General features: G+C 50.6%; 1 protein-coding gene across 1 annotated transcript in view; it reads right to left on the bottom strand.

Annotated features, from left to right (window-relative positions):
* The window catches only part of LHPP (phospholysine phosphohistidine inorganic pyrophosphate phosphatase), a 130,947-nt gene that overhangs the window by 104,532 nt on the left and 5,253 nt on the right, over positions 1-21,162 (bottom strand). Inside the window, exons 2-3 of the mRNA XM_003794073.3 lie at positions 8,730-8,917; positions 5,166-5,319 (exon numbers count right to left, since the gene is read on the bottom strand). Of these exons, the coding sequence (XP_003794121.1) occupies positions 5,166-5,319; positions 8,730-8,917 (342 nt within the window). The remainder of the gene's footprint in view (positions 1-5,165; positions 5,320-8,729; positions 8,918-21,162) is intronic.

A 21,162-nucleotide genomic window follows, 5' to 3' on the forward strand; every position in this document is an offset into this window, starting at 1 on the left:
CCGGGCTGGGGATTCGAACCCGCCACCTTAGGTGTACGTGGCTGGCGCCTTAGCCGGTTGAGCTATAGGCGCCGAGCCTAGTCTTTCTTTCTTTCACTGAACCTGAGCTTGTTTCTATAGCATCCAGAATTTTTCTTTGTTTCTTATTCAGGAAAACAAAAAGGCATCCTGATGCCAACTGTCAGCTGGAAACATTGTTTGAGATAAATAAACACAACTACAAGCCCTGGTTTCTCTTCAGATTGTAAATGCAAGCACTTAACTTTTTTTTAATATAAAGGCCTAGGTTATTTCTAGAGGTTTGACGTATTTCTCTCTTTTGTTACTGGCAAAACATAACCACTGGAGCCCTGGTTAGTATCTGACCAGTCCAGCCACAAAGAGGAAACTGTGGATGCTGGAATAAAAGGGAAAGGCCTGGGAGGAGCAGTCAGACCCTATTTTATGCTTTATTCTTCTGCCGTTTCCGATTATTCGGCACAGCCTCCCTTCGAAATGACCACTTGACCTTTCCCAGAAGAGCCATTAACCTTCCATAGTCTGTAGCGTAAACAGCTTAATTTTCTGAGGGCGGCATGACAGAAGAAATTACAAAGGCAATTCCCACTCTCGGGTCCAAACAGATGCCAAATGTAAATCACTCCATTTCCACGAGGACATTCTGCCCTGGCGTCTCTGCCCGCCGCTCCAGCCTCATGGGCCAGCACCACTCAGCCTGCACCCTGTCCCGGGGGAAGACAAACCATCACCAGCGGCGACCCCCAGTCGATGACAGCAGGGTGACAGCAGCTCTTCACGGGTTCTTGGGCTGTTCTCAGAAGCTATAATGTGGCCCAAAAGCTGTCAGTTCCTTTCTCTGGTTTCTAAACACACAGAACCCCCATCAGCTACAGACCCCACTTATCTTTTCTTTTCTTTTTTTTTTTTAAGGTTCGGTTTCTGGTTTATTTGCTTTTTTATTTATTTATTTTTTATTTCTTATAGCATAACTATGTACATTAATGCAATCATAGGGTACAGTGTGCTGTTTTCATATACATTTTGAAATATTCTCATCAAACTGGTCAACATAACCTTCATGTCATTTTCCTAGTTATTGAGTTAAAACGTTCATACTCTGCTTTTAGAAAGATTCACTTGTACCCTTGTAAGATAAACCATAGAGGTGACCCCACCAATCCCCCTCCCTCCCCCATCCGCCCCTCCCTCCCAACCCCTCCCAACCCCTTCCCATATTCTTTCTTTTTTTTTTTTTTTTGAGACGGAGCTTCAAGCTATCCCCCGGGTAGAGTGCCATGGCATCACGCTCACAGCAACCTCCAACTCCTGGGCTCAAGCGAGTCTCCTGCCTCAGCCTCCCAAGTAGCTGGGACCACAGGTGCCCGCCACAACGCCCGGCCATTTTTTGGTTGCAGCCATCATTGTTCTTTGGTGGGCCCGGGCTGAGGATTCGAACCCGCCACCTTAGGTGTATGTGGCTGGTGCCTTAGCCGCTTAAGCCACAGACGCCGAGCCCCCTTCCCATATTCTAAGGCTATAATTAGGTTATGACATTCCTATAGAAGTTATGAATTAGTTTCAAAGTAGGGGTGTGTACACTGGATACTTTTTCTTCCATTCTTGAGATACTTTGCTAAGAAGAATTTTCCAATTCCATCCATATAAACATGAAGGAGGTAAAGTCTCCATCCTTCTTTAGGGCTGCATAGTATAATCTTTTCTTTTTTAACAAACCCTTGCCTAACCACTGGACTTGCTGCAGTGTTACAAAGCTGGAAGCAACTGATTCCATTTTTTTAATTTTTCAACAACATTCTCTTTTTTTTGAGACAGAGCTCCACTATGTCGCCCTTGGTAGAGTGCTGTAGCGTCACAGCTCACAGCATCCTCAAACTCTTGGGCTTCAGTGATTCTCTTGCTTCAGCCTGCCAAGTAGCTGGGGCTTACAGGCGCCTGCCACAATGCCCAGCTATTTTTTTGTTGTAGTTATCATTGTTGTTTAGCCAGCTCGTGCCAGATTCCAACCCACCAGCCCTGGTGTATGTGGGCAGCGCTCTAACCACTGTAGGACGGGTGCCGAGCCTCAGCCACACTAAACATGAGCTATTACCTATAATCTGAACAGTGCACAGATATGTGGTCAAACATCATTCTGGAGGTTTCTGTGAAAGTGTTTCTTGGATGAGATTAAAATTTAAATCGGCGGACTATAAGCAAAGCAGATAAACCTGTACACTGTTGGTGGGTCTCATCCAAGCAGCTGAAGGCTTTCACAGAACAAAGCCTGATCTTCCCTGAGCAAGAAGAAATTCACCAGCAGAAAGCCTTAGGATTCAAAGGCAACTCTTCCTGAGTCTCCAGTCTGCCTGTCCCACCCTGCAGTTTTTGGACTTACCAAGCCTCCACCATCAATCTCTCTCCCTCTCTCCATCCTCTAGGTTCTTGTTTCTCTGGAAAACCGGGACTAAGGACATATTTAGTTTCATAAATACACTAGAAATTTTAGTTCCTAAAAATGTACATATGGCTCGGCGCCAGTAACTCAAGTGGCAAGGGTGCCAGACATATACACCAGAGTTGGCAGGTTCGAATCCAGCCCAGGCCTGCCAAACAACAATGACAACTATAACCAAAAAATAGCTGGGCGTTGTGGCAGGTGCCTGTAGTCCCAGCTACTTGGGAGGCTGGGGCCAGAGAATTGCTTAAGCCCAAGAGTTTGAACTATGATGCCACAGCACTCTACCTGGTGCGACAGCTTGAGACTCTGTCTCAAAAAAAAAAAAAAAAAAAAATATATTTTTCCCCCTTTTTTTTTTCTTTTTTTTTTTTTTTTTTTTTTTTTTTTTTTCGAGACAGAGCCTCAAGCTACCCCCCTGGGTAGAGTACCATGGCATCACAGCTCACAGCAACCTCCAACTCCTGGGCTCAAGCGAGTCTCCTGCCTCAGCCTCCCAAGCAGCTGGGACCACAGGCGCCCACCACAATGCCCCCTGGCTGCAGCCATTATTGTTGTTTGGCGGGCCTGGGCTGGGGATTCGAACCTGCCACCTTAGGTGTATGTGGCTGGCACCTTAGCCTCTTGAGCCACAGGCGCCGAGCCTCTCCTTTCTTTCTTAAAACATCTTTTCACTTGCCTTTTTTGATAGAGGCATAGCATGAGGAACTATTTCTGTACTATGAGAAAAACAAATGGCATGTGGCAAAAGGCAGCTGACTTTGAAACTTGGAGGGCAGTAGGGACTGGTGGGGTCTGTGGTGACCTGTAAACAAGGAGACAGTAGCTCCCACTGAGGTGCTGTGTACGCTAGGAATGCAAAGCTCAGTATTGTCAGACGTTCTGATTCTTTCAGAGAATCCAAAAATCTGAGTATTTTATGTGGCATTTCCTAATTTTAAAACACAGGCTGAAAAAATAAGACTTGAATGGGTTAAACATTCTAGAATGTTGCTTAGTGGTGACAAGCACAGGCCCTGGGGCCATCCAGGCCACAAGGCATTCCTGGTCCTGCCAGCACTCACCAGCTAGGGGACAGCAGCTTACTTATGTCCCAGAGTTTCCACACCCCTACCTGCAAAACAGTAATGACCCTGCCTACAGCTCACAAGCTTGGGGTCAGAATTAAACAAAATGGAGTATATAAAGTGCTTAGCAATGCCCAGTGGGTAAATCAAAAGTCCTTCCTGTGTCTGTTCAATTAGTTGGCTCTACTCAGCAAGCAGAGGCAGTGAGTGCCCAGTCAAATACTTCCTAAGCAATGGCTTCAGAATTCCTGCATTGCATGAGAAACTGAGAGAGGGACTCCAAAGTGTCCTTGCAACTTCAAGAGCCTGTAATTCTAAAATTCTAGTGCTGCTTCTGTTGATGACAGAATCGATCTGCATAGCTTTCAGGAAAGCAACTTGGCAATATGCTTCAAGAACCTCAAAATGCTCGCTCTGTAAGTGTCTCGGGGGACGTCACCTGAAATGAACAAAGATGCTCATCACAGCCTTCTATGGTAGAAAATCAGAAACCACCCAAATGTCCATCAACAGGGACCAGGTTAAAACAATTACAGGACACCCACACTGTGGGACGACTGTGCCGCAGAGATATCCACTGATTGCACGGGAAGCCATTCACAAATGTTGTTTGGTGAATAATAAAAAACAGGACAAGGTCAAGTTTATTACTGATGCTGTGAATACATCCATCTGTAATGATCTATTCACACAGGAAACCATTTGGAAGGACATATACCAAAATGTTGACAGTTGTGCAGTACTTGTGTAGCACTGAAAATACTTTTTGTTTTCTTCTTTTGCTCATCTATATTTTCAAATGTATTTGTCAATGATATCTAAGGAAAATAACCAACACTGTTGCTTTAAAGAAACAACAGGATGTCGAGGCACATGTTAGAGGTCGCACAAGCACCACTTTCCAGAGCCCGCATTCTGCAGCCACAGATGTGCAGCACCCAGACCAGAGTAGCCCAGAGGCCCTCAAGCCTAATTTTCACTACTTGGGTGCCCCTTGGGACCATCCTTCACCATCCTGTGCTATATCTTGTGCAAACTCACCTTCTCCTTCTTTGCTCTGAACTTGAGATAACCAACTCTTGGCCTCTGAGACGTCCCATGGGTTCTCCATCTACAGTGACGTCCCCAGGCCCAGCTTCTAGCCCAGGGGCCACATGGAAGCTAGATTCTGACTTCCTAAAGAAATGATAAGAGGCCAGGCATGGTGGCTCATGCCTGTAATCGTAGCACTCTGGGAGCCAGAGGCGGGTGGACTGTCTGAGCTCACAGATTTGAGACGAGCCTGAGCAAGAGTGAGACCCCCATCTCTAAAAATAGCCAGGCATTGTGGTGGGTGCCTCTAATCACAGCTACTCAGGAGGCTGGGACAAGAGAATCACTTGATCCCAAGAGTTTGAAGTTGCTATGAGCTGTGATGCCACAGCACTCTACCAGGTGTGACAAAAAAAACGATTAAAGGAGAGGAGGGAAGAAATGAAGAGAAAAAACAAGAAAAAGAGACAGAGGGAGAAGGTCACCTGTGTTTCCTCCATACCCCACTTCCTGCCGTCTCTGGCATCCTTCTCTCTTGATTCCTAAGTCACAGAGAGCCAGAAAGCACCATACAGAGCCATAAGCAGCGACTCTCCCTGGAATCCACTTACCCTTTCCCCAGGGATATGAGCACAGGATTTTCCAGTTCCATGAGCACCTGAAAGGCTTTGTTCATGTTTTGATAAGAAAAGCCTTCTCCCGCATCGGCGATTACAACACAGTTTGGGTTGGACATGTCGATCTCGTCAAATTCTGAGCGGAGTCCTGGAAAGACAGTGAACAAGTACATGAACAAGCCCAGGACAACACGGCCTACCTCCCAACTCCCGCCAGGGACACCTGTTCATGAAGTCTGCCCTCCCCCCTTCTTTCCAATCCTCACAGCTGCCATGAGAAGTGGACGAGAAACACGTTCTATTCCCATTTTACAGATGAGGGCATTCCAGGTCCCCACAGTTAGGGAGCTTATCTGAGAAAGATGGACTCATTCCCAGGACCCTCTGTCCCAACACCAGCATTAGCCAGAGGCTTCCTTAGTTTAAGGGTGGAAACCCACAGCTTTGCAATAAAGAAGGAAAATCTGCATGGAGGACACAGACTCTCGGCAGCAGGATGAAGTGAGGCTGCTTACAACCCTTGGAGGACTGATACTGCTGGTCCCAAACTGGAAGAGCCATCAGCGCATTTCAGGTAAACCCGCACGTATGTCCTGAAAAAGAGGAGACTCCATCCCCATCACCAGCCTCGTTCTCTAGCTCCCTTTGGAAAGTCTCCTCCTCCTTCTCTTTCTTTGTCCTGTTCCTCCATTTTAAATTAAAATAGGAAAAGTGGCAAGGACAGAGTCTTTTTCTTTATCAGTTCCTAGAATAAACATGCTCCCATGCCCCTTAGTATTAGATGCCGACTTCCGTGGATTAAAAAAAGGGAAGTAACCAGGATGAGATGCCACTTCATATCCACCGGAATGGGGAGAATTAAAGAAAATTGATAACACCAAGGGCCAGTGAGGATGCTGAACAGCTGTAACAGACAGAGAGGGTGTACAACAGTAGAATTCCTCTGGAAAAACGTCTCCCAGTGTTTTATAAAACTACATACACATGAACCTATGAGCCACCAATCTCAGTCCAAGGTATTTACCCAAAAGGCTTCTACAGGAATGTTCATAGAAGATTTATTCATAATGACCTGATATTGGAAACAACCCAGTGATGTATCAACCTGTGAATGAATGAATGACCCGAGCTATGTCCACTCAGGGGAGTACTACTCTATAATAAAAATGAAAAACTTCTGGTGCATGCAACAATAAGGACGAGTCTCAAACACACTGTATTGGGTGAAACAAGTCTCACAAAAAGACTATTGTGAAAGAAAGAGTTAATTCAGTAGGCCTGGGTTGCTCAAACCCTGCACATTCCAAAGAAAGGCCCATCTCAGGACTGGCCCTCTACCAGCTCCTGAGAGATAACCTCTGAGCCCTTGCAATATCCAGCTTGATAAGTGGGGTTTTGAATGCCTGAGGCCTTAGGCCAAATGTATCAATTTGACCAGATAGTTCATGCTAACAATGTGATTCATGGAAAACAGCTGCTTTTTGTATGCCTGTAGCCGTGGGCCACACTGGATCAGTTTGAACTCTGGGGGAGGGGCTGGGGAGCTGCATGGCTACCTGACCTAAGCTTAATGACGCTTAATGAGAACCCTGGACACTGAGGCTTCACTGAGCTTCCATGGTTCCTGTGTGCTGTCACACAGTATTTCTGGGAGAATCAGGTATGGCTTAGTCCAAGTCCAATACCAGGAGACAACTCATACCTGGTTCCTCCTGGCCTCCGCTCCCTGTGTTTCCTCCCTGTGCTGAGTTTAACCTGTACTCTGCCACTGTAATTAAATATAACTGTAAGTGTAACAATCATGCTGAGTCCTGTGGGTCCTTTCTAGTGACTCACTGAGCCTGGGGTAGTAGCACTGGGGGCTCCCAGCACAGTGATATACTGTTCATTCTACTTATATACAATTCCAGAATAGGCAAACTTATTTATAATGGAAAAAAAAATCAAAGTAACAGTTGCTTCTAAGGGCTTCCTAGTGGGCCCGACTGGGAAGGGCACCAGGGAATGATCAGTGACGGTGACAGAGATCCTGATGGGGGCCGGGCTCCACAGGTGTGTACATTTGTCAAAACTCGGCAAAAGTACACTTGAAGTCTGTGCATTCCATTCCGTGTAAATTTTACAACAACAGGAAAAACTATAAACGAATCTTAAACTCTAGTTAAGAACATGCTGAAGCGTTTAGAGAAGTATACCAATATCAGCAATTTACTTTGAAATGTATCCAAAAAGTAACAGGGATAGATGGATGAAGGGATGGATGGATACTGAGTGAAGAAAATCATGAAGTGTCATTGATAATTTAGGTGATGAGTATAAAAATATTCCAAGTAAAAATTCTTTGAGTTGTGCTGTATGTTTGGAAATTTTCAAAATAAAATGCTGGGTTGAGTGGAATCCATCAACAATAAACCTTGAAAAAAAATTCTAAGTCTAAAGACGCAGGTACATTTGCTGAAAACACAGTGCAGGATTATAGTGGAGGGAAGGCACCTACCTTCCCCTCCGGCCCTCCCAGGCTTTGCCATCTGCTTGTCTGACCCCCTGACTAATGCCGCCTTCCAGGCAAGTGCTGGCTTCCCTCTCCTCCCTGCTTCTTCTAGCCCACTCCCAGGTCTAGCAACCCTTTTCTGCGAGCTGGGGAGGAGAGAATTTCTTTCTTAAGTCCATTTTCTTTGAAGACCATGTTCAAAAGACATTGGCAGGAATCCTAGATTATAGAGAAAGGATTTTGAGAAACATGATTTCTAAAGACTGGGCATGTCGCCCTCAACCGGCGCCAGGGCTATGAATTCAACACTTGGCCCTTCCAGGGAACACCCCCCACCTCTTGTCCTGGGAAGGAAAAAAGCATGCTTGCCTCTGCCCAGGGGTTTGTAAAAATAAAAATATCAAGTGCAGAGGAAGGAAGAAGGCTCAGGGGACTGACAGAGAGGTCAGTCCTGAATCCTGACGAGCTGCTCAGGTCTCTCCTTTCTAAACATTCAGAAGGCACCAGATAATGCTCCTTCTGCTTTGTTCCCCCCCAAAACTCCCCCTTTGAAGGTCAAAGGGGCTCTTTTCTTGCATTCAGGCTAAAATCAGGATGCAAACCTTGTTCTTACAAGCCATTTGCAAACTGCTCCAAAGAGCAGGGCTGGTTTTCACAAACATATAATTGGAGGCTACAGACTGGTGAAAGCCATGGCCCTCCAGCTTCTCATTCATATTCCCTCTCTCAACAGGAGCTACAACTTTCCCCCCTTGACAATTCCCTGGCCCCTTGGTCCATCCTAGACCAAGGAAAGCCAGCTTAGGGTTTTCCTCCTAGGAGCCATCTGGAACCTGCTTCATTAACCCTCTTGTGTGGGGCCAGGGGATGTATGGGGCTGGACCCTAATTTGTCCCCAGTCCCCAGCAGGAAGCCCCATGAGGCTTCTGCTGCCAATGCCTCCCCTAGACCCCCCTGAGTGCTGACAGCAGATGTGTCCTTCCCAGTGGGTAACCCAGTCCCCTCCCCAAACCCTACCCTGGAGAAGGAGATCTCCCACCCCCGAGGCCCCAGCCCAGCAGGCCTACCTTCATGGATGAGCAGGTGTGGCCGAAGGCCTCGCTCCTTCAGGACCTGGCAGGTGGCTGGGGCTGGGGAGGTCACCTCATCCTCAGAGATGTCAAATCCTAGCCGCCGGAGCAGCCTCACTAGCTCTCCCCGAGATTTCTGTGACTCGTTGGTACAGAATCTCACCTTCAGGTGCGACCGCTTCAGTCTGTGGGGACATGACACACCGAGGGAGTTGTCAGCACATGGAGAGCGGGTGTCTGGGGAGGAAGCTAGGAACAGATGTGCCCAGGGCAGCCAGGAAGGCCCCCCAGCAGGCCAGGTCACAGTGAGTCCTGAGTGGCCCCAACTGACCCCAGGTGTGTTCATGCTAGGAGTTCTGAGCTAAAGAAGACCCCTCCTCAGGGTATCCCATACCATGATCCCAGACCCTCCTTTCCATCCTCACTGGACTTGACACACCTGAGACTCTCCCCAAGCTTCCTCCTCTGACTGTCTCTGTCTATGCCTCTCCTTCTACCTGGGAAGCATCTCTGCCCCCTCCATCTGTGGCAATTGTATCCACCTGCCAAGAGTCACTCTGTGCCTCCCCTCCACCAATCATCTTCCTTGGCCTGGCTGAAGGACACCTCTGCACCACCGTAGCTATTTCTGTCTCTCCCTGTGGCGTCCATATTTCCACTTTGTACCTGGACCCTACATGCCCATGCCGCATTAACTCTGGATCCATAGTTTCCAAAAAGTGCAAAGCACAAGAACCCAGCCCAGGTTTGTCACCTCATCGCTGTCAATGAAGAAAGGTCCACCAAAGTCATCAGGGACATGAACTATTCCAGGATGAACAGACAGACACCAACAATATCCAAACCCAGCACAATGGCAATGTGGTCCTGCGTGTTATGGGTGGTCAGCAGCACCAAGCTTCTTCCCACCCGACCTCGGGGAGCCCTGCCTCATCCCAGCTGCACTAGGGCAAGTTCTTGGAACACAAAACTACAAAGCAGATGCCTGAGCAGGCACCGCGTGAAATAGCATTCCCCTTCTATAGATTATTACTGAGCACCTCCTAAGTGCCTGGCTTGGGGAAGGGCAAGAATGCAGCCATGCACCCCATCCTCCAGGCCACAGTCAGGCAGGTGGGTGAGAGGCAGGCACCAAACAGGAAACCCCACAAAGTAAGGGAAAGGAGAGGGGCAATGCAGGACACTAGCGGGGTGAAGAAACAGAGGGCGACCAGGTGGGGAGGCCTCCCTGAGGAGTTAACTCTGGCTCTGAGACCTTCCAAGAGAGAAGGTTCCAGTGGGCATGCAAGCAGTGTGGGGACAGGGGCTCATTTCTACTTAGGAACTCTGTTCCCAGAGTTATCCTACAGAGGGGGAAAGGGCACGACCCAGTGTGGGGTCTTAGAGAGGACTTCCTGGAAGATCCAGGTCCACCCGGAGACCTGCAGGCTGGCCAAGGAGATGGCAGGAAGAACAGGCCTCCACTGCAGCAGGGCAGGCGTGTACAAGACTGGTCCTCTTGGGCAGAGAGAACAAGCAGGTTGAGGAATATGGAAGGCGGGCTGGAAGAGAAGGCCGGAGAGCAGGACCAGGGCGAGGCAGGGGTGAGCCAGGCACTCTGCCCCATTTTGAGGTGGAGGGAGGACTACCAATTTGGCCCTGTGTGGTGACGGCAACTAGGAAGGTGGCAAGTCTCAAGCCAATGTCCCCTCCTCCCACCATCCTGGGGGCCTATGCCCCTGCCCTGTCTCTGTCTCTCAGTTTTTCTTTATGACACTAGCCAGTATCTCGAATCACCCGATGTAGCCATTTGTTTACTGTCTTCATCACCAGCCCATGTGCCGCAAGTCTGGGGATGAGGTCTGTTCAGTTCTCCACGGCATTGCCAGGGCTTCTCACAGGGTTTAGTATACCAGGCCCTTGATTAAATGTTTGCTGAATGACTGACTAAGGGAAAAGTCTAAACAACCTCCTCTGCCACTTCTCCAAGGGTGTTCCTGAGCCTGCAGACCCCTTACAACCCCCGACAGAAACAGACAGGCTTCAGTGGTAAAAACACATCTTCCCAGGTCGGGAAGAGCCCCTGGGCCTTCCCAGCCCTCCCAGCTGACAGGTTCGGTTCAGGAAGAACTCTGTAGATCCACTGACAATGCGGGGACAGCAAGGCTGACAGTGTCTTCTTCAACAGCCCAGGTGATTCATTTCTTTCTTATTATTTGTCTTTCCTAATCAGAGGTTTATGAATTATCAATTACACTTAGTGGTTAATTGCCCTTCATAAAGATAGCTTTTTTATTTTTAAATTAGGCAGTTAATATATTGTAACTAATAGCATCACCTTGTACATTATGGATAGATCTTCATTGATTGGTGCCTGGAATGTGGGATTCACACCCAAGTTAATGGAGCAGTTGAGTGAAGAAGAGCAGGGGTCCCGGGGGACTAATTATTGCTAATGAATGATGATGTGACCTTCTCAGAACAGTGAACAATTGGTGTGACAGTGAGATGACAGTGCCTCACATCTGTTATTCCAAACACAACTTCAGATGAGAGTGAAAAATAAGTAAACCACAGAACTCACTTTGGTCTCCTGTGAAATACCAGCAGGCGTGCATCCAAAACATACACTTTAAAAACCAAGTACTAGTGTTAGAGAGAAAAGCTGATCCTAAAAAATCTAGCGGGAGACGCTTGGGCAAGTCCTTTGGGTTCTGCCCGTTGGAGCCTCCAGACAAAGCCCGTGTTTAGTGTGCCACCACAGACGCCCAGGACCGGTCCCAGATCGTCTCTTTCTTATTTTAAATCATTGAAAAGAATAAAATTATTCACAATTATCATCAAAAAGGTAAACTATTAATGCAACATTATATTGAGACTTGCCTTGGGTGAGCACGGTGCCTCAGGCAGCCTCAGGCTCAGAGGTGGCCCTCACTGGGTATGTGTGGACAGAGTGAACGAGCCTGCAAGGCAGGAACCATCATCCTCGCTCTAGAGGCAGAAAACAGAAGCTCCAGGAGGCTGAGATCTACCCAAGGTCACACAACTCTCAACCACCTTGGGTGAAGACACTGGGCCCTGGCCAAGGGCCAGCAGCCCCAGAAACAGGCCCAGCTGGGCTCCTGGACATCTTGCTGGAGGGCAAATGAATGAAGACTGCAGCTGGGAGGGGTGTGTGTGCAGCTGGGTGACAGAAAGTGTGAGGTGGGCCAGTGACAACAGGGTGCCACGGCCAATGATACAGATGGAATTGTGGTGAAGCCCTAGCCCTCAATGTGACTGTATTAATCCAGTACATGAAGGGTGGAGCCCTGATATGATAGGATTAGTGCCCTCAGAAGGGACATCAGAGCTCCCTCGCTCTCTCCCCCTTCCCCTTGAGGCAGTCATGTGAGCACCCAGAAAGAAAGCTGCATCCATGCCAGGAAGGGAGAACTCCCCAGAACTCAGCCACACTGACCCCTGCTCTCAGGCCTGCAGCCTCCAGAACTGTGGAATACAAATGCCTCTTGTGGAAGCCCCAGTGTGGGACTCGTTATGGCAGCCCAAGCCCACCAGGACAGCCAAGAAACCAAATCCTTGCCTTCTCTCGGCAGGGTCTGCTGCCAGCTGTCACAGATTGGCCCTGGGAGCCCCAAATCACAAGAATTCCAGGTCAGGAAGGCCCAAGTCTGCGAGGCTCCAGGACCCGGGCGCACCTTGCAGAGAGCTGCTAAGAGTCCCTGCAAAGAGGGATTTCAGCAGGGAGTAGGCCAGCTCTGAGATGGACCGCCCCGACCCCCAGCACCAAGACCCCCCAGGGAAAAGGGCTTCTGCAGGCCCTGCTGCTGGACGGCCATTCTGAGACCACAGCCTGCCTCAGCATGTGGCCTCTGCCCCAGGAACCCTGTGAGAGTGGGGGTACACTCCCACTTCTGGGGCCCAACTGGATTTTTGCACTGACCTTCACCCCCTCCCAGCAGGCCAGGACGAGCCTCTGAGTGACAACGTCGCCTGGTGCAATTACCATGCATCAGATGAGCTGGTCCCTTACAAATCACCTCGGACTTTACACATCTGCTGGCTGTCGGCATCTGCCAGGAGCGCTCACCCGAAAATAATGAAAACCCTCGCATTATTGTTCCATAGCAGGTAAAGTGTTAGGACAATTATTGGACATCCTGAGTGACCTTGGGACAGCTCAGCAGCCTACCCTCTGCAGCTCATCAAAGGCCTGGAAGCTGGAGAGGGCTAGGGGCTTCCCTTGGAGGGGCTGGAAAGGGAGGCGGGCAGGAGGCAGGAGGCTGCCAGGGCACTAGCACCACAAGACCCCCCAGCGGGGTCTCCCCTCCCCTCCAGGCAGTGGAATTTGTCACCTTTGCCTGGCCCAGACCAGAGGCCCTCTTCTCACCCTGACCTTTGCATTCACCCTCCCCTACAGCCAAACCTTAGTCATCCTACAAGGGTTCACATCCCTTTCAACCCAGGCAGAGCCCATGCCCACACTGGGTGTGCACAGCCCTCCCCGCTGCTCGCTCTGTTCACGACCACCTTCCTTCTGCCTCCTCTGCCAGCCCAGGACTCTCAGAGGGCTGGGCTATGTGCTATCAGCACCCTGCCCACTCCTGGTGCCCAAAAGCAGCTGAGCTGAGGGCAGTACCTGGGGGCATTCTGGTGCATGACCAGCCACATCCCAAGTGACCAGAGCCCTGCTTTATCAACATGTGTATCACCTTGGTGTCTTCTAGGTTGGGCTGTGGGGCTCTGGGTGGGCAGCACCCAGGCCCAGGGTCATGGATAGAAAAGGGGCCCACCAGGTGCTCAGGGGGCTATGGGGAGCTGCTGAGCAGGGCCACAAGGGACCCTGGGGTAGTGTCATCAAAGGGCTCCAGGTGGCAGTTCACTGGACATGCTGCCTGGTTCACAAAGGGAAGTCTGATTTTGGGGAACAGCAGCTCGGAGGCTCACAGGGGCCTAAGACAGGCAGGATATGACGGCACTTTCCTGTGCCGAGTCCCTGGATGCTCTCTAGGTTTCTACCCAGAACGTATCTGGCACGATACCAGCGTGGAGCAGGAGGATGCTTCACTGAGAGAAGCACCTAAATGACCCAATTCCAATTGGATGGGCAAGCGGAAGGGGAGGTGGAGGGGGACAGGGAGGGGCATTCCCCCACCGGGGTCCAGACTCCCTGACTCTCAGCCTGGTCTTGCCTCTTGGGGCCACAATACAGATCAGCCAGTGTGGGATGAGGGTCCCTAAGGCTGCTGAAACAGAGCCAGTGCAGGGACATCCTCCCAGGGGACACTCAGCATCTGGAGGGGTTGCAGTGAAGGAAAGGTGGGCATCAGAGCCCGCCTGAGGCCACACCAGCCCTGTAGGCCCCAAAATACTCTCAATAGCAAGTTCCTGGGTAGTGCCCGCCACTGTCTGGCTCACATCTGCAGATGCTTCCCCTTCAGAAGGCAAAGGAGAATGAAGATACATTTGGAGAACTGAAACCTGCAAGATGCTCATTTCCTAACAGAATCCAATTTTTAAAAATAGAAGGTTCAATGGGCACCCCAGGAGCAGAGCAGGGTTATTTTTTGGTAGAAAAATAGTTATTCACATACACCCAGGGACACTCACACTGAGGTGGGATGGGCCGGGCCCAGTTCCTGTGTACCCTGAAGTGTTCCAGCCTGGACACAGTGGCAGGAGCAGCAACAGGAAGGGTTCTGTCCCCAGAAGAATAGGGAATAGGGGTCTGGCTTCCTAGCTGGGCATCCGCACCTGCCCTTGACATCTGGGCTTCCATAGCCAAATGCTGGGGTCCTTAAGCCCCAGCCATGAAGGGAGTAATGGTGGCCTTCCGCCTCTCCAGGGCTGCCAGGCAGAAGCCAAGTAGACGCTGGGCAAGGAGGCCTCTCAGAATGGGTCATCACCACCAGCTGGGCCCACTGCCATGTCTTCCTCATTCCCACTGGCCCACAGGACAGACCTTCCAGCCAGGCTGGGGGCCGGCTATCCCCTAACCACGGGGCTCTCCCTAATCTGTGCCAGACGCTATGTGGGCAGTGGCTCACATCCTTGTTATCAGAGTTCAAAATCAGTTCGGAGAAAAGAGACACAGTGACGCAGTGGCTGGGCCCTGGTTGGGCCTCTCAGTCTGGGCCAGCCAGCTAGTGACCTCAGGAAAATGGCAATGAGGTCAAGCAGACACAGGCAGGACCCCAGCCAGGGCCTTACAAAACACATTGGACCTTCCCAGGCCTACACCCTCCTCACCCACCCACAGGACACCCACACAGGTGTTCCCTCTCTGATGTGCCGCAGCCACTGGGCCCAGATGACAGGGACAAACTGAGCTCACAGACGTAACAGAAATGAGTAAACACAGTCCAGGAATTTGCAAGCCACAGGCGACCCTGGAGGTCTTCCAACCTAAGTAGCTAATTTCACAGAAGGGGAAACTGAGGCCCAGAGGGACGTGACGTGTCCTGGGGTATGCCACAGGGAATCTAGGTCCTTTCTGCCACTTCCCAGCCTGAAAGGTTCAGCCAGCAGCCAGTGGTTCCTGAGCACATGACAGCTTGTCCAGTGCCCTGCACTGTAGGGACAGAGGCCAGGCATTCCAAAGTAAGGTGGGAGCTTGGCTTAGGAAGCAGACACACTTCCTCCCTGTGTGACTGCAGCCTGCCACCTGCCCTCTCCAACCTCAGTTTCCTCATCTGTAAAGTGAGGCACTAATAGCAGCGACTGGACGGGCTACTATGTGATGACCGGATTAAAAAACAAACATATGGGAAGCACCTGTCACATTTCAAATACTCAATAAGTGGCAGTGATGACTGCAGCAGTGACAATGAAAACCCAGTGGTGGGTCCTGGAGCATGGCAGCCCTTAAGGCAGGCAGAGTTTCACAGGAGCAGCCAGGTGGGGACCCTGCGGGGAACCCAGCACAGAGGGAGCCCCAGTGCTAGCTAACAGCAGAACCCCCTACACACCTGTTCACACTGAATCCTGGTGGCAAGCTGAAAGGAGGGGTTCATAGTCCCATTTCCAGATGGGGACTGCTGCTTGGAGGGGCAGAGTGACACGTCCAGGGGGCAGAGCCTGGACTCATGAACGCTTCTGTTTTAAAAGCAAGGTGGTGGCTCAACAACCAAAGGCTGCTTATTTACAAAGCAACCCCCTCTTCAAAATTATCTGACCCTTTAAACAAAATGCTCCTTTAGCTCCTACATGTGGAATAAGTAAAATATGGGTTCAGAGAAAGTGTTTTACTTAATTCTCACTCCCTATACACAGAGACTACAGGTGAGAAACTGAGGCACAGAAATGCCAAGGAACTTGCTTCAGATCCCACAGAAACTATGGGGCAGAGCTGGGCTCTCACCCACCACCTACCACTTCTTCTCTTTTTTTTTTTTTTTTTTGAGATGAGGTCTTGTTATGTTGCCCACGCTGGCTTTGAACTCCTGGGTCCAAGCCATCCTCTAGCCTCAGCCTCCTGAGTAGCTGGAACTACAAGCGTGCACTCTCACTTTTTAGGTGATATGAAAAGCTCTGTGACAGGTAAGAGGTGGCACCTGCCCTGGCAGGGGCACCAGCCTCCACTCCTTCCCCTCAACAAGTGTCTCTGAGCAAACCTGTCACCTCTCCAAGCATTAGGCTCCTCCTCTCCAAGCTGCGCAGCAACTTACCTGTGCCCAGGGCATAGGAGATCAGTTAGCACACTGTAGTGGGCCAGGCGCGGGCACTGCTTTGCCAATCCTTATCTCTGTAAGTCCTTGGCATGCTGGGGGCATGGTCACAGATCCATGTTATGAACCTCAAGAGTGACTTGTGCCCACTCACCTCCCCACTGGTCAAGGGCTTCCTACCAGAGGCAGCATCTGTCCCAGAACCCCTACCAGCTGCCCTTAACTTTCACAGGGTGACCCCTGCCCACCAAGGCTGAGATCAGACACTGAGAATCAGCTCTCACTACAGACAGTAATGCCGTGGCTGATTCTCCCGCAGCCAGTGTTCCTCACTTTGTTTCCACGCAACACAAGTCTATGAAGTGTTATCATTCCAAAACAGCCACAACTGTGTGGTCATGTTTCCTTTCTTTTTCTACAAAAATGGAACTTTATATACATTATTCACTTAGTATATACAACCTCCATGTCACATAAACTAACATCAACATTGAGCAGAGCTAACCCACTACTTCTCACAGCTGGATACAGTCCATAGTCTGGACGAGCCTGATGTATCCATCCCACCCCTGTGGACAGCACCTTGCTCCAGCACACGTACGAAATCACAAAAGCTAGTGTTGTGTGGTCCACGACCCCAGACTCCCATTTGTTACTCATGAAGACACTGTCGTCATTTCACTGAATGACCTCAAAATAACATCACAAATTTAAGTACAGAAAACATAAAACTATTCAGACATTCTTTTATCTGTTTTAAAATTTTTTTCTTCTGTTTTTGTTTGTTTGTTTGTTTTTTACAGACAGGATCTTGCTATGTTGCCCAGACTAGAGTGCAGTGGCTATTCAGAAGCACAATCCCACTACTGATCAGCATGGGAGTTTTGACCTGCTCTGCTTCTTTTTTTTTTTTTTTTTTTTTTAAGACAGAGCCTCAAGCTGTCCTCCTGGGTAGAGTGCCATGGCATTACAGCTCACAGCAACCTCCAACTCCTGGGCTCAAGCGAGTCTCCTGCCTCCGCCTCCCAAGTAGCTGGGACCACAGGTGCCCGCCACAACGCCTGGCTATATTTTGGTTGCAGCCGTCATTGTTGTTTGGCAGGTCCGGGCTGGGGATTCGAACCCGCCACCTTAGGTGTACGTGGCTGGCGCCTTAGCCGGTTGAGCTATAGGTGCCGAGCCACCTGCTCTGCTTCTAACCTGGGCTGGTTTACCTGTCCTGAGGCAACCTGGCCCCCCTCCCCAGAAGTCAACATACTGATGCCAAACTTAGAGCAGACACCTGATTGGCATCGCACAAGGTAGCCCAGAACTCCTGGACTCCAGTGATCCTCCTGTCTCAGTCTCCCTAGTAGCTGGGACTACAGGTGTGGGCCACTGCATCCAGTTGCTTTTTTTTTAAGAGTTCTACACTATAGCAGGGCATTGTGGCGGGTGCCTATAGTCCCACTACTTGGGAGGCTAAGGCAAGAGGATCATTTGAGCCCGAGTTTGAGATTACTGTGAGCTATGATGCCATAGCATTCTACCAAGGGTGACATAGTAAGACTTTGTGTCAAAAAAAAAAAAAAAAAGAGTTCCATACCAAATTTGATTTCGGAGACAAATGCTCCGAGGTTACATAGAGTTCAAAAACCCTGGCTTGGGGACCTACAAGGGATCTCTGGCCTCCAGTGACATGTGCACTCGCAAAACACAAGTCTGAAGTGAGGAGGGCAATGACAGTAGAGTGTGCCAGGTGGGTGCTCCCACGATTGGACTGAACAAATCAGGGAAGGGGCAGCTGTGTCTCAGAATCCTCTGTGCAAAATCCAAAGGAAAGATCTAAAAGGGACTGCCATGTCACCCTGGGGGAGTGACTGGGATGAGGCTGATGACAGAGGACTTAGACTTTTTACTCAGCATAGTCATGTGCTGGTGGAAACATTTACGTAAGGAAGCCATCTGTTTCTTATGAAATGTAAAAAGTCGGCAGGTCAGAGAGAAAGCAGAGAGGAGGACAGCGTGCTCTTCTCACCTGCCCTCACCTCTGAAGACAGTGTGCTTCGCCTCCTCACCGTCAACAGCACCACAGATGACATCACGACAAACACCCTTGTCCAAGGTCCAGGCTGAGTTAGGAAAGCTCAAACAAACGGCCCTGCCCCTGCAAAATCCCCCAGTGCCCCTTTGGCAGGTGCCATGCCATGTGCTGGGGGTGGAATGAGGCCAACTTAGCCCATGTTGTTGTTGTTGTTGTTATTATAATTATTACTGCTACTCTCAGGCACCTGAGTCCTGTGTCACCAGGACAGATGGTGGCAGGGCAGCCAAACATGGAGGAGGAGATCCTAGGATCCTAGGATAAGTTGGACTTCAAAGTTTGCCTGGAGCTAGTCCCTTGCTGCTCCAAGACTTCCGGGGAGCCATTTGTGTTTTAAGAGGGTCCCCAAGGCTGGTGGTGCACACTGGGGATGAGAAGTGCCACTGGAAGGATGGGCTGTGGCCCTGGCTCAGCAGCACCAGGGAGATGGGGCAGTCCTGGGTGGGAATTGCTTTATGAGGCTGCCTTGGGCCCAGCCGGGCTTGCTTCCTTCCGCCGGCTCCAAAAAGGCCAGGCAGGGCCTGGGCTGGGCCCAGCAGATGTGCTTTAGTGGCCAGGACAGGATGCAGTAAATGCCCACCCCCCTTTCACATGCAGATGCCTCTGGGCTGTGGGGCAGGGGCCGTAGGCTGGCCTCTGCAGCCCCTGCTGTGCTGAGCACAGCCTCTCAATGGCTCCCCTTGGGGAGCCCAATCCGCCCAAGAATGGGCTTCAATAAAGGGCTTGTTGGGGGGACTCAGCTGGTTACAGATGTCCCCAGCCTGTGGCCACACCCACCCACAAGTCCTAGAGCAGAAAGTGCCCCCCTTCCAGCCAGCACCACCACTGCAACTGGGGGATGGCAGGGGGAAGAGGGCAGCACCAGCCTGGGCCTCCGGTCCTCCACTGGGATGCTCTTAGCCCAGGGTCTTCTGATCCCAGCCACTTAGCTCACCATGAAGACTGCATGGCCAGGGCCACTCCACCCCCATCCTGGGCTGCCCATCTCTTGGCCCACAGGTCTCCTCTACCGCAGAGTCCACCCACAGGACAGAGGCTGCCATCCTCCTGCGCCCTGTCACAAAGCAGCAGCACCTAGGACAGCATTCTTACACCACAAAGGTGTGAAGGAATGAGCTGGAAAGTGCACTTTTAATGAGGACTCAGCTATTTTTTCTCCTTCTGCCAGTTCCCAAATCTCTCTAAGCCTCAGTCCTTGCCTTGAAATGGGCACTCCAACCTCTGGGCTGCTGTGAAGCGAGGTGGGTGGTAGGTACCTGCCTCAGCGAGGGCAGGCCACCCTCAATGAATGGTGGCTACTGTTACTGTGGCAGTATTATTTTAACAAGCCCAGTTTATGCTCCCCTGTGCTCTGTGTCTCTCAATAAAATCTGAGGACACCTGTCACCACAGAAAATCCAAGGAGAGGAGTGGCCACAGCGAACCGCCCCTCCCAGGCCCACAGCACTGGGGGCTGCCATGAGGCCTATGCTCCCTCGAGACCCTAAGCCCCATCACACTCTGGTCTCACCCCAGGAGCTTCCTTTGAGCCCCCCTCCCCAGGACTTCAAAGGGAGCTGTGCATATCAAGGTGGCCCCACAGTGAAAGGTGGCAGCTGAAGAGCCACACAGTCCCCTGCATGCCCAGAGCAATAACAGTGTCCTTATCTCTGGAAAATCTCCATGGAAAACACCAAAAGCAGGAATGTTTTATGGATGGTAAGTTTTCTCTACCCCTTAGGGATCTGTCACAGCGCCCAGGGGCACACATGAGAGGGCCGGAAGGTTTCCCTGCCCTGAGTGTGATGGGTCGCTGTAGGAGGCTGGGTTTGAGTGAGGATGCTTTGTCCTTGACGAACAACAGAAGAGGCGAAGAGAGCAAATGATGTGAATGAGACGAAGGGCACCCCCGTGTGGGATGGGAGACAGCGAGAGGTGCCACAAAGGCCATTTGAGAAGGGCCTGATGGACCAGGTGGAGGGTGGGAATTTGGTCTGGAGCATGGAAGCTCAGGGGGGTTCCGAAACCATGCCAAGAGTTCTATGGGTCCCAGGACAGCACAATGATAAACCTCTAAGGATGACAAGTATGCACCAGCACCAGAAACAATCCCATAGGCCTCTTTCAGCTATGTAACCCACCCCCTGTCGTGTATTTTAGCTTGTTACTATATTGCTGTTGTATTTATACAATATAGCTATTACCAGAGACGCCTAGCTAGATCAGTCTGCAGGAATAAAAGCAAATCAAAACAAAACTCTCCCAGGGATCTGGCAGAAGACGCCAGCAGAAGCCAGAGAGGGAAATAGAACCCTTCTCGATGCCAGCTCCAGGACTCTGCATATGAAAGTTTCTTGGGCAATTCTGTATCAGGTTGGGAGCATCAGCTCAGAAGAAGCTGGTGGAGAGAAGTCCCTAATCTTCTCCAATGCCCTTGTTCCTCACAAAGGATTCCAAGCACAGGCCTGGGTCAGGCAGACCAGGGTTCAAATTGTCCCTGGGCCATTCCAGCTCTGACAGCTACAAGCCCTCTGCTCTCTGAGCCCCAGCCGCTCCTGCTGGGGTCCGAGTAAGACTGCAAGAGGACCACACCGATGTCTGGCAGAGGGCACATGACCCCTGAGAGCAGCTGCCTTGGCTCTGGACACCTGCAGCCTTCACCTGCCCGGGAGGTGTGTACTGTGTACTCCAGTCCCATGCTGCTCTCTGGAAAATGGGCAGC

Source organism: Otolemur garnettii, unplaced genomic scaffold (assembly GCF_000181295.1).
Source record: "Otolemur garnettii isolate 467f Iridium unplaced genomic scaffold, OtoGar3 scaffold00075, whole genome shotgun sequence".
Classification (NCBI taxonomy): Eukaryota; Metazoa; Chordata; class Mammalia; order Primates; family Galagidae; genus Otolemur; species Otolemur garnettii.